The following is a 22875-nucleotide window of genomic DNA, read 5'->3' as shown; positions in this document are numbered from 1 at the left end:
GGGGACAGACTGTCAGGTGCAGGAAGAACTAAGTTTGAGTACCTCAAACCAGAGGACAGATCAACATGGACTCCTGTCCCCAGAGGAATACGGATGATCTTCCCCCAAGCGGATCATCTGTGCTTGCCTTGGAAAGATGAGTCTGATCTGGATGCATAGATGTCTAGGGTGAGACAGGACGCACACAGTTTGCCCAGCCAAGGAACCACGGAATCAGGTCTCCTGGGAGGAGCAAAAACCAGGTGAAGCAGAGAGCACATGGCGGGGAGTTGTGGGTAATACAGCTTGAGCTTCAGTAGAATCTGGTCATGGGTATCTGGAGCTAGCTGGAGGCCCTGAATTCCTGCTCCGGCAGGAGGACCTGCCCTTGAGGAACATGGTGATGGTAATGGGACAGCCCAAGGAAGAAGAGGAGCTGAATGTGTGTATGTTGTGGGGCAGGGTCCGGGGAAGGGGGCCAGAGGGAGAAGAGGTGCCTGGAAGGAGGACCAGTCTGACAATCTCCTTCTTCCTTCAAGTGCCAATGCCGGCTCTCACCACCTGAGGACATCCTTCTGGAGCCTTTCCAAGGGCATAGTTTAGAGGTCCATCCTCCCCACTCCCATAAGGCCCATGCTGACTCTGGCACAAAAAAATGCTGCCCCTAGGGCAAACTGTTTCTAATTCTCACTTGAACAGGTCCTGTTGGTATTTACAACTGCTTCATGATTTCTCTTTCATTCTGAAATCCTACAACACCCGACTTGTATTGAGTGTCTCCTGTATGCCAGATGACTAAGCACATACCAGCATGAGTACTGAGTGGAGGAGGTGGCGGGTGGCAGACCTCTCCTGGGTGGAGAGGGTGGCCTTGTGGATTTCAGTCTGATGCTCCCACAGGTGTCGGTGGTTGAGTAACCTCCCTCACTCTTTATCCCACGTTCTCCGGGAATTCACCTCGTGAAACTGTCCTCTCTTCACTATACACTTGGGCCCAGCATGTCCATCCGGGGTTTTTACGTTCCATTACCTTTTCCATGTTTGGGAGCTTTCATTCTACAGATTAAAAATATTTTTTTGAAATTAAAAAGAAAAAAAGAATTGAAGAAAGCACATATAGACAACTCTTTGTAAAATGTTTGGCCATACAGCAAATTAAAGAAATGGAACGAGCTAGAAGAGAATATAGTGTTAAAGAAAGGTTTATTTTAAGGTGGGAAATACCAGAGCAGTTTTACATGCTGAGATAAACAATCTAATGAGACAGGAAAGGTGGAAGAGGCAAAAGGGTTTAAGGAAAGGAACAAAATATTTGAGAAGGGGAGAGCTCAAATGGAGAGACTAATCTTTGATTGGAGGAGAACAGTTCTTTTAGAAACTGTCATCTTTGCAAAAAAGAAAAAGGAGAAAGTTGCTGCAGTTAAAAGGTTTATAGGGCTTCCCTGGTGGCACAGTGGTTGAGAGTCCGCCTGCCGATGCAGGGGACACGGGTTCGTGCCCCGGTCCAGGAAGATCCCACATGCCGCGGAGCGGCTGGGCCCATGAGCCATGGCCGCTGAGCCTGCGTGTCCGGAGCCTGTGCTCCGCAACGGGAGAGGCCACAACAGTGAGAAGCCCGCGTACCGCAAAAAAAAAAAAAAAAAAAAGGTTTATAGATTTTAATCTGGGAAGATGAAGATTTAGGCTAGTAGCTTTAATCTCTGAAGTATGAGGCAGGGCAATATATAAAAATGAAGAGGGCAGAGAGATTTGTGGATATAAAAAGAGAAGAAAAAAAAAAAAGAAAGACATGAAGATAAGACATATTTATCTCAAGGCTTCCCTGGTGGCGCAGTGGTTAAGAATCTGCCTGCCAATTCAGGGGACACGGGTTCGAGCCCTGGTCCAGGAAGATCCCACATGCCGCGAAGCAACTAAGCCCGTGAGCCACAACTACAGAGCCTGTGCTCTAGAGCCCGCGTGCCACAACTACTGAGCCTGTGCTCTAGAGCCCGCAAGCCACAACTACTGAGCCCACGTGCCACAACTACTGAAGCCCACATGCCTAGAGTCTCTGCTCCGCAACCAGAGAAGCCACCACGAGAAGCTCACACACCGCAACAAAGAGTAGCCCCCGCCCACTGCAACTAGAGAAAGCCCGCACTCAGCAACGAAGACCTAATGCAGCCATAAATAAATAAATAAATTTATTTTAAAAAAAAGGACCATTCTCAATTCTATCTTACTTAAAAAAAAAAAAAGACATCTTTATCTCAGAAAAAACAGGGAGGATTAAACGAGATCATGTATGCCAAGAATTTAGCACAGAACTTGGCACAATAGAAGAGCTCAATAAATGATAGACCTTTTTATGTTATCTGATCTCCAGATGTAGAAAATCTTTTAAATATAAAGCAATGGTCAGGAAGGACAACTACGATCTCCAAAACTGCTATATTATAAAAGTTTTTAAATAATATAATAAAGCTTCAAAATATAGACAAGCAAATCAAAACCCTACACCCAACAGGGTAACAAACGTAAATTTAAATACACAAATTTAAGACAGAAAATTTAAAACCAACTCTGTAAACGACAGTTATATTGAAAAGACGAGCCACAAACTGGTTTAAAATATCTACAAAACATATTTGATAAAGAACCAGCATCCAAACTACGCACGGAACTCTTAAAACTCAACAGTAAGAAAACAATCAAATTTTTTAATGGGCAACAGATCTGAACAGATACCTCACCAAAGAAGATATACAGATGGCAAATAAGCATATGAAAAGATTCAACATTATATGTCATGAAGGAATTGCAAACTAAAACAACAAGATACCACTACACACCTGTTAGAACAGCTAAAATCCAAAACACTGACAACACCAAATGCTGGAGAGGAAGTGGAAGGAGAACTCTCACTCATTGCTGGTGCGAATGCAGAATGGTACAGCCACTTTGGAAGACAGACTGGCAGTTTATTACAAAACTAAATACACTCTTATCATATGATGCAGTAACCATGCTCCTCAGTATTTACTCAAATGAGCTGAAAATTTATGTTTATACAAATTTTGCACAAGGATACTCTTATTGTATGATCCAGCACTTGGTATTTTCCTAAAAGAGCTGGAAACTTATGTCCACACAAAAACCTATATATAGATATTTATAGAAGCTTTATTCATAATTGCCAAAACTTAAAAGCAACCAAGATGTCCTTGAGTAGGTGAATGGAGAAATAAACAGTGGTACATCAAACAACTGAATACTATTTAGCACTAAAAAGAAATGAGCTATCAAGCCATGAAAAGACATGGAGGAATAATAAATGTATATTACTAAGTGAAAGAAGCCAATCTGAAAAGGCTACATACTGTATGAGTTTAACTATATGACATTCTGAAAAAGGCAAAATTATGGAGACAGGAAAAAAGATCAGTGGTTGCCAGGAGTTTGTGGAAAGGGACGGGAGGGATAAATAGGTGGAACCCAGGAGATTTTTAGGGTGGTGAAACTATTCTGTATAATACTGTAATGGTGGGTACATGTCACTATACATTTGTCAAAAATCATAGAATGTGAAACACCGAAAGCAAACCCTAATGTAAACTACAGACTTTAGTTAATAATTACAATATTGGTTCAGCTTTGATAATGTACCACACTAGTGCAGGATGTTAATAAAAGGGGCAACTGGGCGTAGGGGTTTAGGGGTATATGAGAACACTCTGTATTCCATTTTTTCTGTAAAACTAAAACTGATCTAAAATAAAAGCCCTATAACCAACATTCTTATAAGACAGTTCTATCCCAGCTACCTTCTGTTCTACTTATTTAGCCCATAGAGGAAAAAAAAATCAGTATTTTTGCACCTCCAAACTCTAGAAGTACTAGGTCCTCCCAATACAGCTTTCTCTCTTTGCTCCATTCCAGTAGGATTTAACCTTCAGAATTTTCTCAAGAAAAGTCAGGCAGGGCTTCCCTGGTGGCGCAGTGGTTAAGAATCCACCTGCCAATGCAGGGGACATGGGTTCGAGCCCTGGTCCGGGAAGATCCCACATGCTGCAGAGCAACTAAGCCCGTGCACCACAACTACCGAGCCTGCACTCTAGAGCCCGCGTGCCACAACTACTGAAGCCCGCGCGCCTAGAGCCCGTGCTCCACAACGAGAGAAGCCACCGCAGTGAGAAGCCCGCGCACCGCAGCTAAGAGTAGAGCCTGCTCACTGCAACGAAGACCCAATGCAGCGAAAGGAAAAAAAGAAAAGTCAGGCAACAATTTTCATGCCTACTCCCATATCATGCCCAGTTCAGTCAGGATCTACTCAGATATCGCTCCCTGTGCACAGCTCAAACATTTCTACAGATTAGCAAACCTCAAACTGGGGATGAAATCTCAATCCTCCTTTTTAGTAGACAACCCCAATTTCTATGACTGATTTTCATAAACCTCTCCTGATATATGTGGATATGAGGGAGAAGCACAGCATTTCTACCACCCTCTTATAAGAAATCTTTATTCGTTTACATACACATATGTAAATGAATGGATATATATACCTATGTATATGTATATTAATGGATATACAGAGAATAAGGGGGTGAAAAGCAGTCTCATCTCTCAGCAGGTCCTATAAGAGTAACATAACAGCCTTTATTAAAATACAGAGGTAATTGTTAAATATTGTCCTCAACTTTGGAGCCTGAACTATAACACCAAGACAACAAAATAAAGTCTCATTTAATATCCTCTTACACAAATAATTAGAAACCATATAAATGTCCAACAACAGGGAAAGAGTTACATAAATTTGGCACAACTATATCATAAGATATTTAGTATTAAAACTGTTTATGGGGCTTCCCTGGTGGCGCAGTCGTTGAGAGTCCGCCTGCCGATGCAGGGGACACGGGTTCGTGCCCCAGTCCGGGAGGATCCCACGTGCCGCGGAGCGGCTGGGCCCGTGAGCTATGGCCGCTGAGCCTGCGCATCCAGAGCCTGTGCTCCGCAACGGGAGAGGCCACAGCAGTGAGAGGCCCGTGTACCGCAAAAAAACAAACAAAAAAAAAGAAAACTGTTTACGGGACTTCCCTGGTGGCGCAGTGGTTAAGAATCCACCTGCCAATGCAGAGACACGGGTTTGATCCCTGGTCCGGGAAGATCCCACATGCTGCGGAGCAACTAAGCCCGTGCACCACAACTACTGATCCTGCGCACCACAACTACTGAAGCCCACCTGCCGGAGAGCCTGCACGCCCCAACTACTGAGCCCATGCACCTCAACTACTGAAGCCTATGCACTCTAGGGCCCGCGTGCCGCAACTTCTGAGCCCGTGTGCTGCAACTACTGAAGCCCACGTGCCTAGAGACCATGCTCCACAACAAGAGAAGTCACTGCAATGAGAAGCCCGCACACTGCAACCAAGAGTAGCCCCCGCTCGCCGCAACCAGAGAAAGCCTGCGTGCAGCAACAAAGACCCAACACAGCCAAACACAAACAAAAACACAACAGGCTCTGCCTTTCTGTTTGCTTTAGAGTTTTCATTCTGTTTTCCTTTATAGTCATCTTCTTTCTACACTGTCTCCTGGCCAAAACAAACGAACAAAAAATAACTCAGTACAGGAAAGCAGTATTAAAGATAGTATTATCTCTTTCTTGTTCAGCATCTATTACTGTTTTTTCTGGTTAAAGAATTCCACATTCATGTGGCAAATTTAGTTCGTGGCAGTTGACTCCCATTCTCCCACCACCTTACCCATGCCACAGGTATGGACACAAGACCCAAGCTTACCTAAAGTACACCAATCCTTTGGACACTGTCTGATTTAGAGGACACTGATTCAAGTTAAGCCAGTAAGAGTCTTCTCTGGAACTTCTCTAACAGATTGGAAAATTAATTAGTTAGCAAAGGTTGCTGTGGTGGCCACAGAGACACATGTTCTGACCTCCCTTCAAGAGACCATGCTTTAGGGAGCCCAGGTGACTGACAGTCACCAGCTGCACCTTTAGAGATGGTGCTCATGCTGAGCCACACTTCTCCTAAGAAATGTATTATTCCTGAATAACAAAGTATAGATCATACTTGAAAGTAATTACCCTGATTTTGGTCCTTCCTGGTTTCATACATGGTATCAGCAACAAGAGGCAAAAGAGACTAACAAGGATCCTATTTAATCCCTGCGTTGGGTCAACATTTTCAACTCAGAAGTATCCTGATCTTGGAGTCATGCCCTTAAATGCTGGCCCAGTCTCTAGTTTGCCAAGCAAACTTCCTTTTCTGCATGGTGGGCTCATCATCTGTTGCTTCTTACCTAGCCCATATAATGAACCCAATTCTACTGATCCCCAAGCAATTTGTTATTCTGAATCAGCTCATCCCTAGTACCTAAATTCTCCTTTATACTCCTCTTGCTGAACTGCTACTTTGGCCTGTCCATACCTCTCTGTGCTTACCATCTCTGTCCTCCATCACCTACAGTGTTCTAATTCTTCTCCCCTCACATTTGCAGCTCCTCAACTGTCCTAACCTAAAAACAACTAAATTTGTTTCCCCTCATCATATCCCACTTCCCCTTTCCAGCTTCTCAAAACTCTAAGTGAAAAAATCCTCTCCACCCAGAACTGCACCTTGTGTTTAAAGCATTCTTTATCTTCTTACAAATCAGAACCTTTGTCATTCATGACTTTACATGGCAATACAAACCATTTTTAAATCATTTAAAAGTTTTCTTAAAATCCTAACACAAGATATAGCAACTGAATAGAAAACTTACAAGTGTCTTAAGTGTAAAATCGCTTCAATTTCTAAATACCTAAATCTGTATGTACCAGTACATGTACTGTATATATATAGAGAGTGTCAGTATATATAAATATACTACATATTCTATATTAAGAATATAAGCGGGCTTCCGTGGTGGCGCAGTGGTTGAAGAGTCCACCTGCCGATGCAGGGGACATGGGTTTGTGCCCCGGTCCGGGAAGATCCCACATGCCGCGGAGCGGCTGGGCCTGTGCGTCATGGCCGCTGAGCCTGCGCGTCCGGAGCCTGTGCTCCGCAACGGGAGAGGCCACAACAGTGAGAGGCCCGCGTACCGCAAAAAAAAAAAAAAAAAAGAATATAAGCTATATACTGTTCTAACTTAACAGATGAAAAAGGTTAATTCTTTCAGATCAAGCAAGGTATGAATTTGGGATCTCTGTGTAGATTCTACAAATGAGAGAAACTATAGGTGGAATTCTCTAAAATTTTTCAGTGGGTGAGGCTTAAAAGACCCAAAGTATCAATAGGTAGATGCCTATCCACGCCCACCCTATCCCCACACACACCACTCCTCCACACACAGAGCCAGAAAAAAGAACAGGCAAGAACTTAGATCAGAAACAACGCTCCCTATGATTTGTAAGTTACCATGTAGCAATTATAAATGATGTAAGCCTGCTATTAAGAACCTTCCCAAGAGGGTTTTCTATCTCGAAATGTGATCTGGAGACATTTTTACTGATAAAAGTAAGATGTCATTCATAGGAAGTCAAGTGAAAATGTAATCAGTGAAAATTCATCTATCTGCTTGGGAATTAGAAGATAAGTTCATATGGGATGGAGAGAACTATAAAGACATATGTAAAAGACTGAAAAATTGTATTTAACGTGTCATAGCGGATCACATTTTTATCTAACATTCCCTCCATCTTTATTAAAAAGAGAAAAGAAACTTCTCTCCACCTCATACCCTGGGTGTGACCTACACTAGGCCAATTCTAATACTTTTGCCCATTCTAGGCCACAGTGGTTTTCTTCCAGAGAAATACAGATACATCTCTGGATTTTTTCCAACTGATTCTAGAAGAGAGAACTTTCCTTTCCTCTTAGATGTATGAGGTCTGAAACATATGTAAGGCTATCTCACAGGACACGGAGTATGCCTATCTGAAAGGACAAAGCCAACACGCAGAAAGAAACAGAAATGAGAGAGTTTGAGTTCTTGATGCCAGCCATTCCTACTTTTTCACATGGCTTGGTTAGTAACTAATACATTCACATTTTTGCTATTTGTGATTGGGCAGGAGGAGGTGCTGACTGAAGAGGAACTGACCACCACACTCAAGGTACGGTGCACGCCTGCTGAGGAGTTCAGAGAGTTTAAAGACCAGGATGGATGCGGAGATGATAAAAGGGAAGAGGACAGGGCTTCCCTGGTAGCGCAGTGGTTGAGAGTCCGCCTGCCGATGCAGGGGGATGCGGGTTCGTGCCCCAGTCTGGGAAGATCCCACATGCCGCAGAGCGGCTGGGCCCATGAGCCATGGCCACTGAGCCTGCGCATCCGGAGCCTGTGCTCCGCAACGGGAGAGGCCACAGCAGTGAGGGGCCCACGTACCGCAAAAAAAAAAAAAAAAAAAAAAAAAAAAGGGAAGAGGACAGCCTGACAATCACAAGTGTCACTAAACTCAAAACATCATGAAGACAGCTTCTTGGGGACAGTGTTTTGTTGACCCTGCAAACCTATGCCACAGACTTAAAAACTGAACAAGATTTATTCAGTAATAAGGAAGTCTACGCCAAACTCAGCTAGAAGGAACAGAACGCTTCACGGATTTCTTATGATCAGAAGATGATCTTACACCAATTGTTGGAACTGACAAGTTAGCAAGGTTCCCTGTTGCCTGAAGGAGCATCATTATGGAAAAGAACATTATTCTAAGCTGATATTCACTGATGCTTGAAAAGGAAAATATGGACCTTTTGCTTTGCTTTTCGTATTAAACACCAAGAGGAAAAGTTAAAAAAAGTTTTTTCAAATTGAGTTTCTGTCACTTGAAGCCAAGGAATCCTAAAACACTTAAAAGTGTTACTTTTAATAGCTTAATATATACTGGCTTCAGCTCTCAGTAACACGGCATCTTTAAAATAGTTGTTATGTCACCTACCTAGACAACCTATGTATATGCTAACTGGAAACAACTGAGGCAGATAAACTTGATATTCACCTCCACCCCTAAAGTATCAGTGGAGAGAAAAAGAAGGTTACTTTAGAAATAAAACAAAAGATCACTGACTAATCTTTTCGAGATTCAAAAACTAAAGTTATTTGCTGAGATTGTGGTTGGCTATTTCAGGAAAACCTATCACTACAGCCAAAGTGAGGTTTCTAGAAAATGATGAGGATAACAGAAAAGATAGGGCATTTGGGTTCTTATTCTAGCTCTGCTACTATCTTACCAGGTCATAAATAACTCACTTATACTCTCAAGAAATCAGTTACTACTTGTTACATTGGAAAATCTAGACTATTACGTCATTTTCAGCTATAAAATACCATCATTCTTTTCTGGAATTTGGAAGTAGGTCATTTTAGATTCAACTATACATGCTTATCTAAAAAGTGACAGATCACAAGTTTTATAATAGTATCTATTTTAGGTTAGGAAAAAAATAAGTCTGGTAAATTTGACATCAAATTTGTTTTAAAACAGACAAAAGTTTTAAAACACTTTCCTTATTACTTAAAGATGCTCTCCTTTACTCAGTTGCCTTTTTAAACACATTTCAAGTATGGGAGAAAATATTTGCAAATACATGACTGATAAGGAGTTAATATCCAAAATATATGAACAGCTCATACAACTCAGTATTGAAAAAACCCAATTAAAAATGGGCGGAAGACCTGAATAGACATTTTTCCAAAGAAGATATACAAATGGTCAACAGACACATGAAAAGATGTTCAACATCACTAATCATTCACAGAAATGCAAATCAATACCACAATGAGATATCACCTCACATCTGTCAGAATGGCTATCATCCAAAAAAAAAGAAAAAAAAAAAGACCACAAATAACAAATGTTGGCAAGGATGTGGAGAAAAGGGAATCCTTGTACACTATTAGGAGGAATGTAAATTGGTGCAGCCACTGTGAAAAACAGTAAAGAGACATTTTAAAAGAATATAAAACCACAAAAAAGGGAAAACAATTTTAGAAACTCAACCCAAGAGGTCCAAATCTGACTAATAAAAACACAAAAAAAGAAAACACAGCAGAAACATCACACAATTTTTCAGAGTTAAAGAATATAAGACTCCACTAAATGTACTCATCAAATGCTTAGTACAACTGATGGAAAAAGACCAATAGCAAAAAACATCATCATGAGGAATAAATGATCCTACAAGCCTCCAGACAGGGAGAGAAAAAAAAAAAACATATACAAAAAAAAAACATCAGGAAGCAAAATGGCACCTGACTTCTCAAAAGCAACACCAAAAGCTAATAGAAAATGTAGAAATAGAAGAATGTCTTTACAATCTGAGAGAAAATTATTTCCAACCTATAATTCCTTACCAATCAAACCATCAATCTAGTGAAAGTTGAATAAGATTTTCAGCACACTTTTTTTTTTTTAAACTTTCCATGTACCATTTCTCAGGAAGCACTGGAGGATGTACATCCTCAAAACAGAAAGGCAAGAAAGGAGGAAGCATGGAATCCAGAAAATAGCATCTACATCAAAGAGGCAAAGGAAAATCAAAGACCAATGGCAAAGAAAATTTCTGAGATGACGGCTGGGTTAATAATTCATATAATCCATATTGGAGAAGAACAGCCAAGGGCTCCAAGAAATACACTTCCTGGGGGAGGAAATAAAACTGATATTGGGAGACAATTCTCCGTGGTTCTTCTGCATTTTGTACATTGCGGTGAGCAGATGCACTGATGGCCTTTGTTTCACTATCTTTTCAAGTATGTTTGTACAGAAAATAGTCTTAGAAGATAAAGAGTATCTCCCTCTGGAGCAAGGGGCAGGTATTTTTACTGACCTACATAAAAGATTCAGGTTCCCTAAATTCAGGGTTCCTCCCAATAATGCAACCCACTGCATGTGCAGATATCACCTGGCCTTCCTCATGTCACACTGAGATCAGGGGTTTTAGGAATAAGATCAGGAGTTTTAGGAATATTATTTAGGAATAATAATAAGTGAAAATAAGGATTTTCACACTGAAAGTCAGGGGTTTTAGGAATAATGATACTCTGGCTAATGTTATTGCTGTGAGTAATAAAGTCTTATGTCTCTGACACAGGAGTCTCATGTCTTCTGCCACAGCAACCATAAAACTGTGGCTAGCTAGCCTGTTAGGTCGAAAACAGGGTTAAATTTCAGACCCTTCACAGTTTTTGACAACTGATAGATCACTAATATGCTTTAATATATTGAGATAAGATTTATACATCCAGAGGAAAGTTTAGAGATGAAACAGAGATAGATACATAAGTAATTAAGCCTTCGAAGAAGTGAGGTAATTATTAGCCCCAAGGAAAAGAAAAAATTTGCTTAGGAAAGGAAATAAAATCACCAGTCCACTGTATGATTCAGCTGTGAATATTTACATAGATATAATGGATACAATAAATCCAAACTGCTAGAAGTTATGTTGAAAAGATGGGAAAAAGTATAGGAAAGTGAAGTCACCATTTCTCATAGCAGAATTATCTAAAACTTTAAAAATAGCAACATGAACATGGACACGTGGAGGTAAAAATCAGAAGAAACATAAAAGTTGAAAGAGTCTCCAGACAGAGGGAAATCAAAAGTAAAGGGGGTACTCTTTTTTTTTGGGGGGGGGGTGAGGGTGTAGACATTGAATAGAATTATAACCGTGGAAATAATCAAATCTGTGTAATTCAATATGGCAGTCACTAGGCACATGTGGCTATCGAGCACTTGAAAGGTAGGTAGTAGAAATGTAAAATTTAAATTGAATTTCAATTAATTTAAATTTCAGTAACATATAAGGTCAATATACAAAGTCAATTGTATATATAGTAATAAACAATCCAAAAATTAAATTAAGAAATCAACTCCATTTACAATAGTATCCAAAAGAATAAAATACTTAGAAATCATTTTAAAATTAGAAGTATAAGACTTAGACACTGAAAACTACAAAACATTATTAAAATAAATTAAAGAACTAATTAAGTGGAAAGCCATCCCATGTTCATTGATCAGAAGACTTAATGTAATTAAGATGGCTCCCCAAGTTTATCTACAGATTCAATACAATCCCAGTCAAAATCCCAGCAGCCTTTTTGGCAGAAATTAACAAGGCATCCAAAAATTCATATGGAAATTCAAGGGATGCAGAGTAGCTGAAATAATCTTGAAAAAGCACAAAGTTGGGGGACTTCCCTTGTGGTCCAGTGGTTAAGAATACGCATTCCAATGCAGGGAACGCAGGTCCAATCCCTGGTGGAGGAACTAAGCCTGCGCACCGCAACTACTGAACCCGCGCACCACAACTAGAGAGCCCGCGTGCCACAACTAGAAAGAAGCCCGCGTGCTGCAACAAAGAGCCTGCATGCCACAACTAAGACCCAACACAGCCAAAAAATAAATAAATAAATATATATATACATATATATATATATATATATTTTAAAAAAGGACAAAGTTGGAGGACACATACATCAAAATTTCAAAACTACAATAATCAAGACTGTGGTACTGGGGTAAGGATATACATGGATAATGGATTAGAACTGAGAGTCCAGAAACAAAATAATATCTTTATGGGAAATTCATTTTCAAGAAAGGTGCCAAGATAATTCAATGGGGAAAGAAAAATCTTTTCAACAATCAATGCTGAGATGAATAAATGCACATGCAAAGGAATAAATATGGGCCCTCTACAACATACCAAAAATTAACTCAAAACAGATCAAAGATCTAAATGTAAGAGTTAAAACTATGACTCCTAGGAGGAAACACGGGAGTAAATCTTTGTGACCTTGGATTAGGTGATAGTTTCTTAGATATAATACCAAAAGCACAGAGAAAAAGAAAAAATATATACGTTGGACTTCATTAAAATTAAAAACTTGTGCATCAAAGGACACCATCAAGAAAATGAAAAGAAAACCCACAGATGGAAGACAATACTGTCATCCCTCAGTATCTTTGGGGGACTGGTTCCAGACTCCCTGCAGATACCAAAATCCACCACTGCTCAAGTCCTTTATATAAAATGGCATATCCATTTTATATAACCTCAGTATCCATGGGTTCTGCATCCTCGGATTCCGTATCCTCGGGTTCTACCAATTTGATCTGCAGTTCGTTGAATCCACAGATGCGGGACCCGTTGATGGTGGGTGACTGTATTTGCAAATCAAATATCTGATAAGGGACCTGTATCCAAAATATATGAAGAATTCTTACAATTAGAAAATGAAAAGACAAACAATCCAATTTTTAAATGTGCAAAGGATTTGAATAGACGTTTCTCCAAAGAAGATATACCAATGGTCAATAAACACATGAAAGGATACTCAACATCATTAGTTGTTAGGAAAATGCGTATCAAAACAACAAAAAAGCCACGTCACACCCACTAAGACGGCTGTAAGTAAAAAGACAGTCAATAACAAGTATTGATGAGGATGTGGAGAAACTAGAACTCTTGTACAATGCTAGTGGGAATGTAAAATGGTATAACCAGCTTGGACAACAATCTCACAGTTCCACAAATAGTTAAATATAGTTGCCATGTGACCTGACAATTCCATTCTTAGGTATATACCCAAGAGAAAGAAAAAATATATGCCTACATAAAAACGTATACATGAATGTTTATAACGTTACATGTTAATATATGTTCTGGTAGCATTATTCATAATAGCCAAAATGTGGAAACAACTCAAAAATCCATCAACTGAGGAATGGATAAAAAAAGTGTAGTACAGCCATTCAGCTATAAAAAGGAATGAAGCACTGATACATAATACAACGTGGATGAACCTTGAAAGCACGATAAGTGAAAAAAATCTAGACATAAAAGGCCACATAGCATATGATTCCATTTCTATGAAATGTCCAGAACAAACAAAAAACCCCAAAAAACTATATTAGTAGTTGCCTAGATATAGGCAGCTGGGAGGATAAGAGGTGGTAACTCAGTGGTATGGGGTTTCTTTTTGAGGTAATGAAAATGTTCTAAAAATTAACTGTACTTATGATTGCATATATCTGTGAAGATACTAAAAACTCCTGAATTATACACTTTAAATGGGTACTTAAATGGTATGTGAATTATATCTCTATAAAACTGTTATTTTAAAAAAAGACAAAATGATATACTGACATATTACAATATAGTGAACCTTGAAAACATTATATTAAAGAACGCAGACACAAAAAATCACATATGAGTCCATTTATATGAAGTGTCTAGAACAGGCAAATTCATAAAGACAAAAAGATTAATGGTTGCCAGGAGGCAGAGGGAGAGGGGGATGGGGAAATGACGGCTAAAGGGTACAGGCTTCTTTCTGGAGTGATGAATATGTTCTGGAATCAGATAGTGGTGACGGTTGCACAATCTTGTGAATACAATAAAAACCCACTAAACTGTACACTTTAAATAGGTGAATTTTACAGTATGTGAAATATATCTCAATTCAAAAAATTTAAATGGCCACAAATGGCTACTGTACTAGACAGCACAGCCATAGAGGGTGCCTAAATTCAAAGCAGCCTTCGATTAGCAAGAAACAGACTTCTGTTTTCAGCCATTTGAGAAGTAGGGGCTGGGAAGAGAGCAGGAACAGACAAATTTAAGACTAGCAAAGAAGTGCTAAACATTTGGACTGTAATTGCTTAAAACTTTTGAATATAAATTCAGATGAAAGTCCAAAAGCTATAACCCAAGGATGGATGACTTCAAAACAGTGTTTAACCTCTATGGGCATAAGCTTCTGAGTTTATAAAAAGAAAATTAACTACAAGAGCATTTCCCAGACTGTGCTGTAGGTCTTATTAATAGCTACTGGGCATCCAAAAACAGTTTCGAGGACTAATACATTTTGTGAAACACTATATGTAGGTAACTTAAACAGGTTTCTTTACTGCAAGACTTCCCAGAACACTTGAAATGATATTGTGTTTTGTAGGTTCAAAAGGGGCACATTATGCAGTAACTACTTTACAACAAATATTTTTACATATTACACAATTCTGGTTTGGGAAATACTGAACTATATGAGTTATAACGGTTCCACCAGCTTTAGAGCTATATGAGTTCGATCCCTGGCCCGGGAATATCCCACATGCCACAGAGCAACTAAGCCCATGCGCCACAACTACTGAGCCTGTGCTCTAGAGCCCGCGTGCCACAACTACTGAAGCCTGCGTGCCTAGAGCCCATGCTCTGCAACAAGAGAAGCCACGACAATGAAAAGCCCACACACCGCAACGAAGAGTAGACCCCGCTTGCTGCAACTAGAGAAAGCCTGCACACAGCAACAAAGACCCAACACAGCCAAAAATAAAAACAAATGAATAAACTTATAAAAACAAAAACAAACAAAAAAACCTATGGGATACTGCAAAAGCAGTTCTAAGAGAGAAGTTTCTAGCAATACAACCCTACCTCAAGAAACAAGAAAAATCTCATAGAAACAATCTAACCTTACACCTAAAGGAACTAGAGAAAGAAGAACAAACAAAAACCAAAGTTAGTAGAAGGAAAGATATCATAAAGTTCAGAGCAGACATAAATGAAATAGAAACAAAGAAAACTATACCAAAGATCAATAAAACTAAAAGCTGGTTCTTTGTCTATCTTTGAGAAGATAGACAAAACTGACAAACCTTTAGCCAGACTCATCAAGAAAAAGAGGCAGAGGTCTCAAATCAATAAAATTAGAAATGAAAAAGGAGAAGTTACAACAGACACCACAGAAATACAAACCATCCTAAGAGACTACTACAAGCAACTCTATGCCAATAAAATGGACAACCTGGAAAAAAAGGACAAATTCTTGGAAAGGTATAACCTTCCAAGACTGAACCAGGAAGAAATAGAAAATATAAACAGACCAATCACAAGTAATGAAATTGAAACTGTGATTAAAAATCTCCCAACAGGGCTTCCCTGGTGGCGCAGTGGTTGAGAGTCTGCCTGCCGATGCAGGGGACGCGGGTTCGTGCCCCGGTCTGGGAAGATCCGACATGCCATGGAGCGGCTGGGCCCATGAGCCACGGCCGCTGAGCCTGCGCGTCCGGAGCCTGTGCTCTGCAGCAGGAGAGGCCGCAAGAGTGAGAGGCTGGCGTAACGCAAAAAAAAAAAAAAAAAAAAATCTCCCAACAAACAAAAGTCCAGGACCAGATGGCTTCTCAGGTGAATTCTATCAAACATTTAGAGAAGAGCTAATACCCATCCTTCTCAAACTCTTGCAAGAAACTGCAGAGGAAGGAACACTCCCAAACTCATTGTAGAAGGCCACCATCACCTTGATACCAAAACCAGACAAAGATACTACAAAAAAACAAAATTACATACCAATATCACTAATGAATATAGATACAAAAATCCTCAAGAAAATACTAGCAAACAGTATCCAACAACATATTAAAAGGATCAGACACCATGATCAAGTGGGATTTATCCCAGGGATGCAAGGATTCTTCAATAGATGCAAATCAATGAATGTGATACACCATATTAACAAACTGAAGAAGAAAAACCATATGATCATCTCAATAGATGCAGATAAGGCTTTTGACAAAATTCAACAGCCATTTATGAAAAAAACTCTCCAGAAAGTGGGCATAGAGGGAAACTACCTCAACATAATAAAGGCCATATACAACAAACCCACAGCAAACATCATTCTCAATGGTGAAAAAGTGAAAGCATTTCCTTTAAGATCAGGAACAAGACAAGGATGTCCACTCTCACCACTATTATTCAACACAGTTTTGGAAGTCCTAGCCATGGCAATCAGAGAAGAAAAAGAAATAAAAGGAATCCAAATTGGAAAAGAAGAAGTAAAACTGTCACTGTTTGCAGATGACATGATACTATACATAGAGAATCCTAAAGATGCCACCAGAAAACTACTAGAGCTAATCAATGAATCTGGTAAAGTTGCAGGATACAATATTAATGCACAGAAATCTCTTGCATTCCTATACACTAACAACAAAAGATCAGAAGAGAAATTAAGGAAACAATCCCATTCACCACTGCAACAAAAAGAATAAAATACCTAGGAACAAACCTACTTAAGGAGACAAAGGACCTGTATGCAGAAAACTATAAGACACTGATGAAAGAGATCAAAGATGACACAAACAGATGGAGAGATATACCATGTTCTTGGATTTTAATAATCAATACTGTGAAAATGACTATATTACCCCAAGCAATCTACAGATTCAGTGAAATCCCTATCAAATTGCCAGTGACATTTTTTACAGAACTAGAACAAGAAATCTTAAAATTGGTATGGAGACACAAAAGACCCTGGATAGCCAAAGCAATCTTGAGGGAAAGAAACAGAGCTGGAGGAATCAGACTCCCTGACTTCAGACTATACTATAAAGCTACAGTAATCAAGACAATATGGTAGTGGCATAAAAACAGAAATATAGATCAATAGAACAGGAGAGAAAGCCCAGAGATAAACCCACACACCTATGGTCAACTAATCTATGACAAAGGAGGCAAGGATACACAATGGAGAAAAGACAGTCTCTTCAATAAGTGGTACTGGGAAAACTGGACAGCTATGTGTAAAAGAATGAAATTACAACACTCCCTAACACCATAAACAAAAATAAACTCAAAATGGATTAAAGATCTAAATGTAAGACCGGACACTATAAAACTCTTAGAGGAAAATATAGGAAGAAGACTCTTTGACATAAATCACAGCAAGATCCTTTTTGACCCACCTCCTAGAGTAATGGAAATAAAAACAAAAATAAACAAATGGGACCTAATGAAACTTAAAAGCTTTTGTACAGCAAAGGAAACCATAAAGAAGACAAAAAGACAACCCTCAGATTGGGGGAAAATATTTGCAAACAAATCAATGGACAAAGGATTAATCTCCAAAAATTATAAACAGCTCATGCAGCTCAATATTAAAAAAACAAACAACCCAACCAAAATATGGGCAGAAGACCTAAACAGACAGTTCTCCAAAGAAGACATACAGGTGGCCAAGAGGCACATGAAAAGATGCTCAACATCACTAATTATTAGAGAAATGTAAATCAAAACTACAAAGAGGGGCTTCCCTGGTGGCGCAGTGGTTGGGAGTCTGCCTGCCGATGCAGGGGACGCGGGTTCGTGCCCCAGTCCAGGAGGATCCCACGTGCCGCGGAGCGGCTGGGCCCATGGGCCATGGCCACTGAGCCTGCACGTCCGGAGCCTGTGCTCCGCAACGGGAGAGGCCACAGCAGTGAGAGGCCTATGTACCACAAAAAAAAAAAAAAAAAACTACAAAGAGGTATCACCTCACACCAGTCAGAATGGCCATCATCATGAAATCTACGAACAACAAATGCTGTAGAGGGTGTGGAGAAAAGGGAATCCTCTTGCACTGTTGGTGGGAATGTAAATTGATAGAGCCACAATGGAGAACAGTATGGAAGGTCCTTAGAAAACTAAAAATGGAACTACCATACGACCCAGCAATCCCACTACTGGGTATATACCCAGAGAAAACCATAATTCAAAAAGACACATGCACCCCAATGTTCATTGTAGCACTATTTACAATAGCCAGGTCATGGAAGCAACCTAAATGCCCATTAACAGACGAATGGATGAAGAAGATGTGGTACATATATACAATGGAATATTACTCATCCATAAAAAGGAACGAAATTGGGTCATTTGTAGTGATGTGCATGGACCTAGAGACTGTCATACAAGGTAAAGTTAAGTCAGAAAGGGAAAAATAAATATCATATATTAATGCATATATGTGGAATCTAGAAAAATGGTACAAATGAACCGGTTTGCAAGGCAAAAATGGAGACACAGATGTAGAAAACAAACATATGGACCCCAGGGGGGAAAGTGGGGGGGTGGGGGTGGGATGAACTGGGAGATTGGGATTGACATTTATACACTAATATGTATAAAACAGATAACTAATAAGAACCTGCTGCATTAAAAAAAATAAAATTAAAAAAAATTCTGATGTGTTAAATCACCTCCATCTACGGAAATTCAATCTCCCTAATTCAGCCTGATGTTCACTTGCATGGTTCACTCCTCTCTGTGGAGGTAAAAGACAAAAGTTACAGGGAAGGATTCAAACATCAGTCCTCAAATTTCTACTTTCTCCTTCTTCATTCTAGGTACTTTTAACATTATTCTATTTGTGAGAACAAACAGAAGTTAAACACATAAATACAAACCTCCTTTCTGTATACTCTATGACCATGATAAAAAGCAAAGATTACCACCACTAAAAGTCTCTTTTTAAAGCAAGGTATAAAAGTAATATAGAACATGAACATAATATTTTTAAAATATATGATACGTAGATGTACATGTCAAAAAGATTTAAAAGTATAATTACCAGATGCATATTCAAAATGATTAGGCAATTTTAAGTTTGTTCCTTAATATTTATTTGTATTTTCTAATAATTTTTCAACAATAAGCATGCATTTTAATGGTTTTTATTAGGAATGTGCAATCTTTATATCATTTTAGTAACTACTTTTTAATGAAACTGACTAGTAAGCCATGATTCTGTTATGCCCTTATAAACCCTTCCTGCAATTTTGATGAATTCTGAGAGTATCCTTGCTGATAATGAGAAAAAAGGAAAGCTATTAATGACATCTTTCCCATTATTCAAAAGAAAGATTTCAGAGAAAACATTAAGGTAAATTCTTTTTTTTTAACATCTTTATTGGGGTATAATTGCTTTACAATGTTGTGTTAGTTTCTGCCGTATAACAAAGTGAATCAGCTATATGTATACATATACCCCCATAACCCCTCCCTCTTGCATCTCCCTCCCACCATCCCTATCCCACCCCTCTAGATAGTCAAAGAACCGAGGTGATCTCCCCGTGCTATGCAGCTGCTTCCCACTAGCTAGCTATTTTACATTTGGTAGTGTATATATGTCCATGCCACTCTCTCACTTTGTCACAGCTTACCCTTCCCTCTCCCCATGTCCTCAAGTCCATTCTCTACGTCTGCGTCTTTATTCCTGTCCTGCCCCTAGGTTCTTCAGACCTTTTTTTTTTTTTTTAGATTCCATATATTATGTGTTAGCATTCGGTATTTGTTTTTCTCTGACTTACTTCACTCTGTATGACAGACTCTAGGTCCATCCACCTCATTACAAATAACTCAATTTCGTTTTTTTTATGGCTGAGTAATATTCCATTGTATATATGTGCCACACCTTCTTTATCCATTCATCTGTTGACGGACACTTAGGTTGCTTCCATGGCCTGGCTACTGTAAATAGTGCTGCAGTCAACATTGTGGTACATGACTCTTTTTGAATTATGGTTTGCTCAGGGTATATGCCTAGTAGTAGGACTGCTGGGTCATATGCTAGTTCTATTTTTAGTTTTTTAAGGACCCTCCATACTGTTCTCCATAGTGGCTGTATCAATTTACATTCCCACCAGCAGTGCAAGAGGGTTCCCTCTTCTCTACACCCTCTCCAGCATTTATCAAAACATTAAGGTAAATTCTTAATTTCTGTTCTTCTGAGCAAAACCATTTTACTGGATGACTTTGTTCTTAATCCAAACAGTGGACAACGGGATTTTACTATGTATCTATGTGAATTAACACTCACAAAAAGGAATAACTTTCTTTTATCTAAGAAAAGGAAAAATATAAATATGAATAAGTTGGCTTTTCAGACTTACTTTAGGAAAGTAACAAATATAATCTTACTTCATCCACCAAAGCATTAAAGCAACCCATGTTATTATAAAATTCTCCATATGTAAATATGTAGATTCCAAGTTAATCAAAAATGTTTTAAAGTTTCTGGACATTTCCTAGATTAGGAATCAATGTTTATATTTATAAATGAAGAGAAAAAAACACAGGTCTTACATTTATCTCGAAAAAGTCCTTAACAATAACTTTAATCCTTTTTACAGGAAAGAAAATCAATCGGGGAAACAGGAAACTGTAGTTATCACTTTTTATCATCACATTTTAGAAAAAATATTTTGACTATCACTTTTTCTAGAGATTGAAATAAAACAGAATCATCTAACTTTTTACTAAAGATGATATTTAAATTTCTAATGTTAACTGCATTATTAACCTGGAAAACTACTACTTACAACTCTGCTGTACCTGTAGATTGTGTGTGTGTGTTAATACAGGTACTATCTGATCACTCCTAATGCCAATAGATAACATTTCTGAAGGACATTTTCATGATAGAAATAATTTAAACACAGTATGTTTGTTTTCAGAAGGACAGCACACCATTTTCCTTCCTTTCCTCAATCTTCACACTAAATATAATCCACATTTAGAATATTCTTATTTACCTTATTTTTTTTATATTCCAATGCATAAAACCAGCTATTTAAGGACACTGAGCAAAGAACCTTATCATTTGTTACTTATGATCAGTAGATTTGCCTTTTTTCTGCTTTACAGGCAAAAATTATATTTCCACAAAATAAAATGAGTGTTGGGTGAGTTAACTTGAGCTAATGGTTAGGACATGATGCTATAATAAGGCTAGATTGACCATTTGATCACCGATCCCACCAAATCACTTTCATCTATAGCAGGGTCACAGGCAGCATCGAAACTCCTGCTGGTCAGTTTGCTGGTCACCAAGAAGAGCCAGGCAAATGAGCAGCTGGGTCAGCACAAATCCACTATCACCATCTTCTATTTATCAACTTTACCACAAACAAATCATGTAAGAGTTGTCATCTGGGGAGAGATCCCCAACAATATCCCCACTGGATCTTAACACAGATGATAATCTAAGAGGTAAAAGTGTAAAGTTTATTTTAGATGCTAAGTTGAAGAAATAAGATATTTTAAAACCCAAGTCCATTTCTATTAACCAGTATTTATACTTTGAATTTTAAAATACCATCCCATTAAATTCTGAGTCCCATTGCTAAGACAAATAATGGCAGTAACATTCTTCTCTCTTGAACTGGAATAAATGTATAAAACATATAAAAAGATGACAGTTGTTGATCCCTTTACTCTCTCAGCTTTATTAATTCAGGTACTTTTACCTTTATGTAACAACTGTAATATAAGAGGAACTATACCTTCACATTACAATAAAAATTATCTTCCAGGAGGGGTGGGATAGGGAGGGTGGGAGGGAGGGAGATGCAAGAGGGAAGAGATATGGGAACATATGTATATGTATAACTGATTCACTTTGTTATAAAGCAGAAACTAACACACCATTGTAAAGCAATTATACCCCAATAAAGATGTTAAAAAAATAAAAAATAAATAAAAAAAAATTATCTTCCAAAGAGAGAGAAATCTGTTTCTTTCTTTTTTTTTTTTAATTTAGTGGTGATAACCACAACCCAATCAGTTTTCCACCCTCAATTTCTCTTCTGACCTGTAACTCTTTCTCATATGTTGCACAAGGGATTGTAATAACAACTTCAGTCCTTTTAATTTGCCTCTCCTAGAGACTGTGAATTCCCAGAGTGAGGACAGCATAGCTTCTTCCTTCTTCTCACCTGCAGCCCATTAAGAGTATAAACTGACACACTACATGGTATTCATTTGCTCACAGATCAGCCTCTCCTACTAACTACACTATGAGATTCTGTGGACACTAGGTATGAATCATCAACACTTGACACAGTGCCAGGCTATATAGACTTTCAAATGTATTTAGTGAAAAACTGAGCATTTTAACCTTTGAATCTCTCCTACCACACTCAGTATCAGCAAAGCACCTGATGAATATGGACAATTGTACTTTTTGTATGAATCTTTGACCCAAGTCACATTCTTTCTTTTCCTACTAGCCATACTTTCAACTGCCTCTTTGGAGGGAAAAGCCTTGGGTTATGTCTGATTTATTCTCCAATACAAATATTCCCTACAAGAAAAT

At 38.7% G+C, this 22875-nt stretch overlaps 2 protein-coding genes across 32 annotated transcripts in view; one reads left to right on the top strand and one right to left on the bottom strand.

The window, feature by feature from the left end:
• RAPH1 (Ras association (RalGDS/AF-6) and pleckstrin homology domains 1) overlaps nucleotides 1-8410 on the top strand; it is a 184755-nt gene extending 176345 nt beyond the window's left edge. The window contains exon 16 of the mRNA XM_049712340.1: nucleotides 8036-8410. Coding sequence (XP_049568297.1) covers nucleotides 8036-8395 — 360 coding nt within the window. The 3' untranslated portion in view covers nucleotides 8396-8410. The remainder of the gene's footprint in view (nucleotides 1-8035) is intronic.
• ABI2 (abl interactor 2) overlaps nucleotides 1-22875 on the bottom strand; it is a 102602-nt gene that overhangs the window by 77741 nt on the left and 1986 nt on the right. The window lies entirely within an intron of this gene.

Source organism: Orcinus orca, chromosome 7 (genome assembly GCF_937001465.1).
Source record: "Orcinus orca chromosome 7, mOrcOrc1.1, whole genome shotgun sequence".
NCBI lineage: Eukaryota > Metazoa > Chordata > Mammalia > Artiodactyla > Delphinidae > Orcinus > Orcinus orca.
This window is presented reverse-complemented; position numbering and strand designations above follow the sequence as displayed.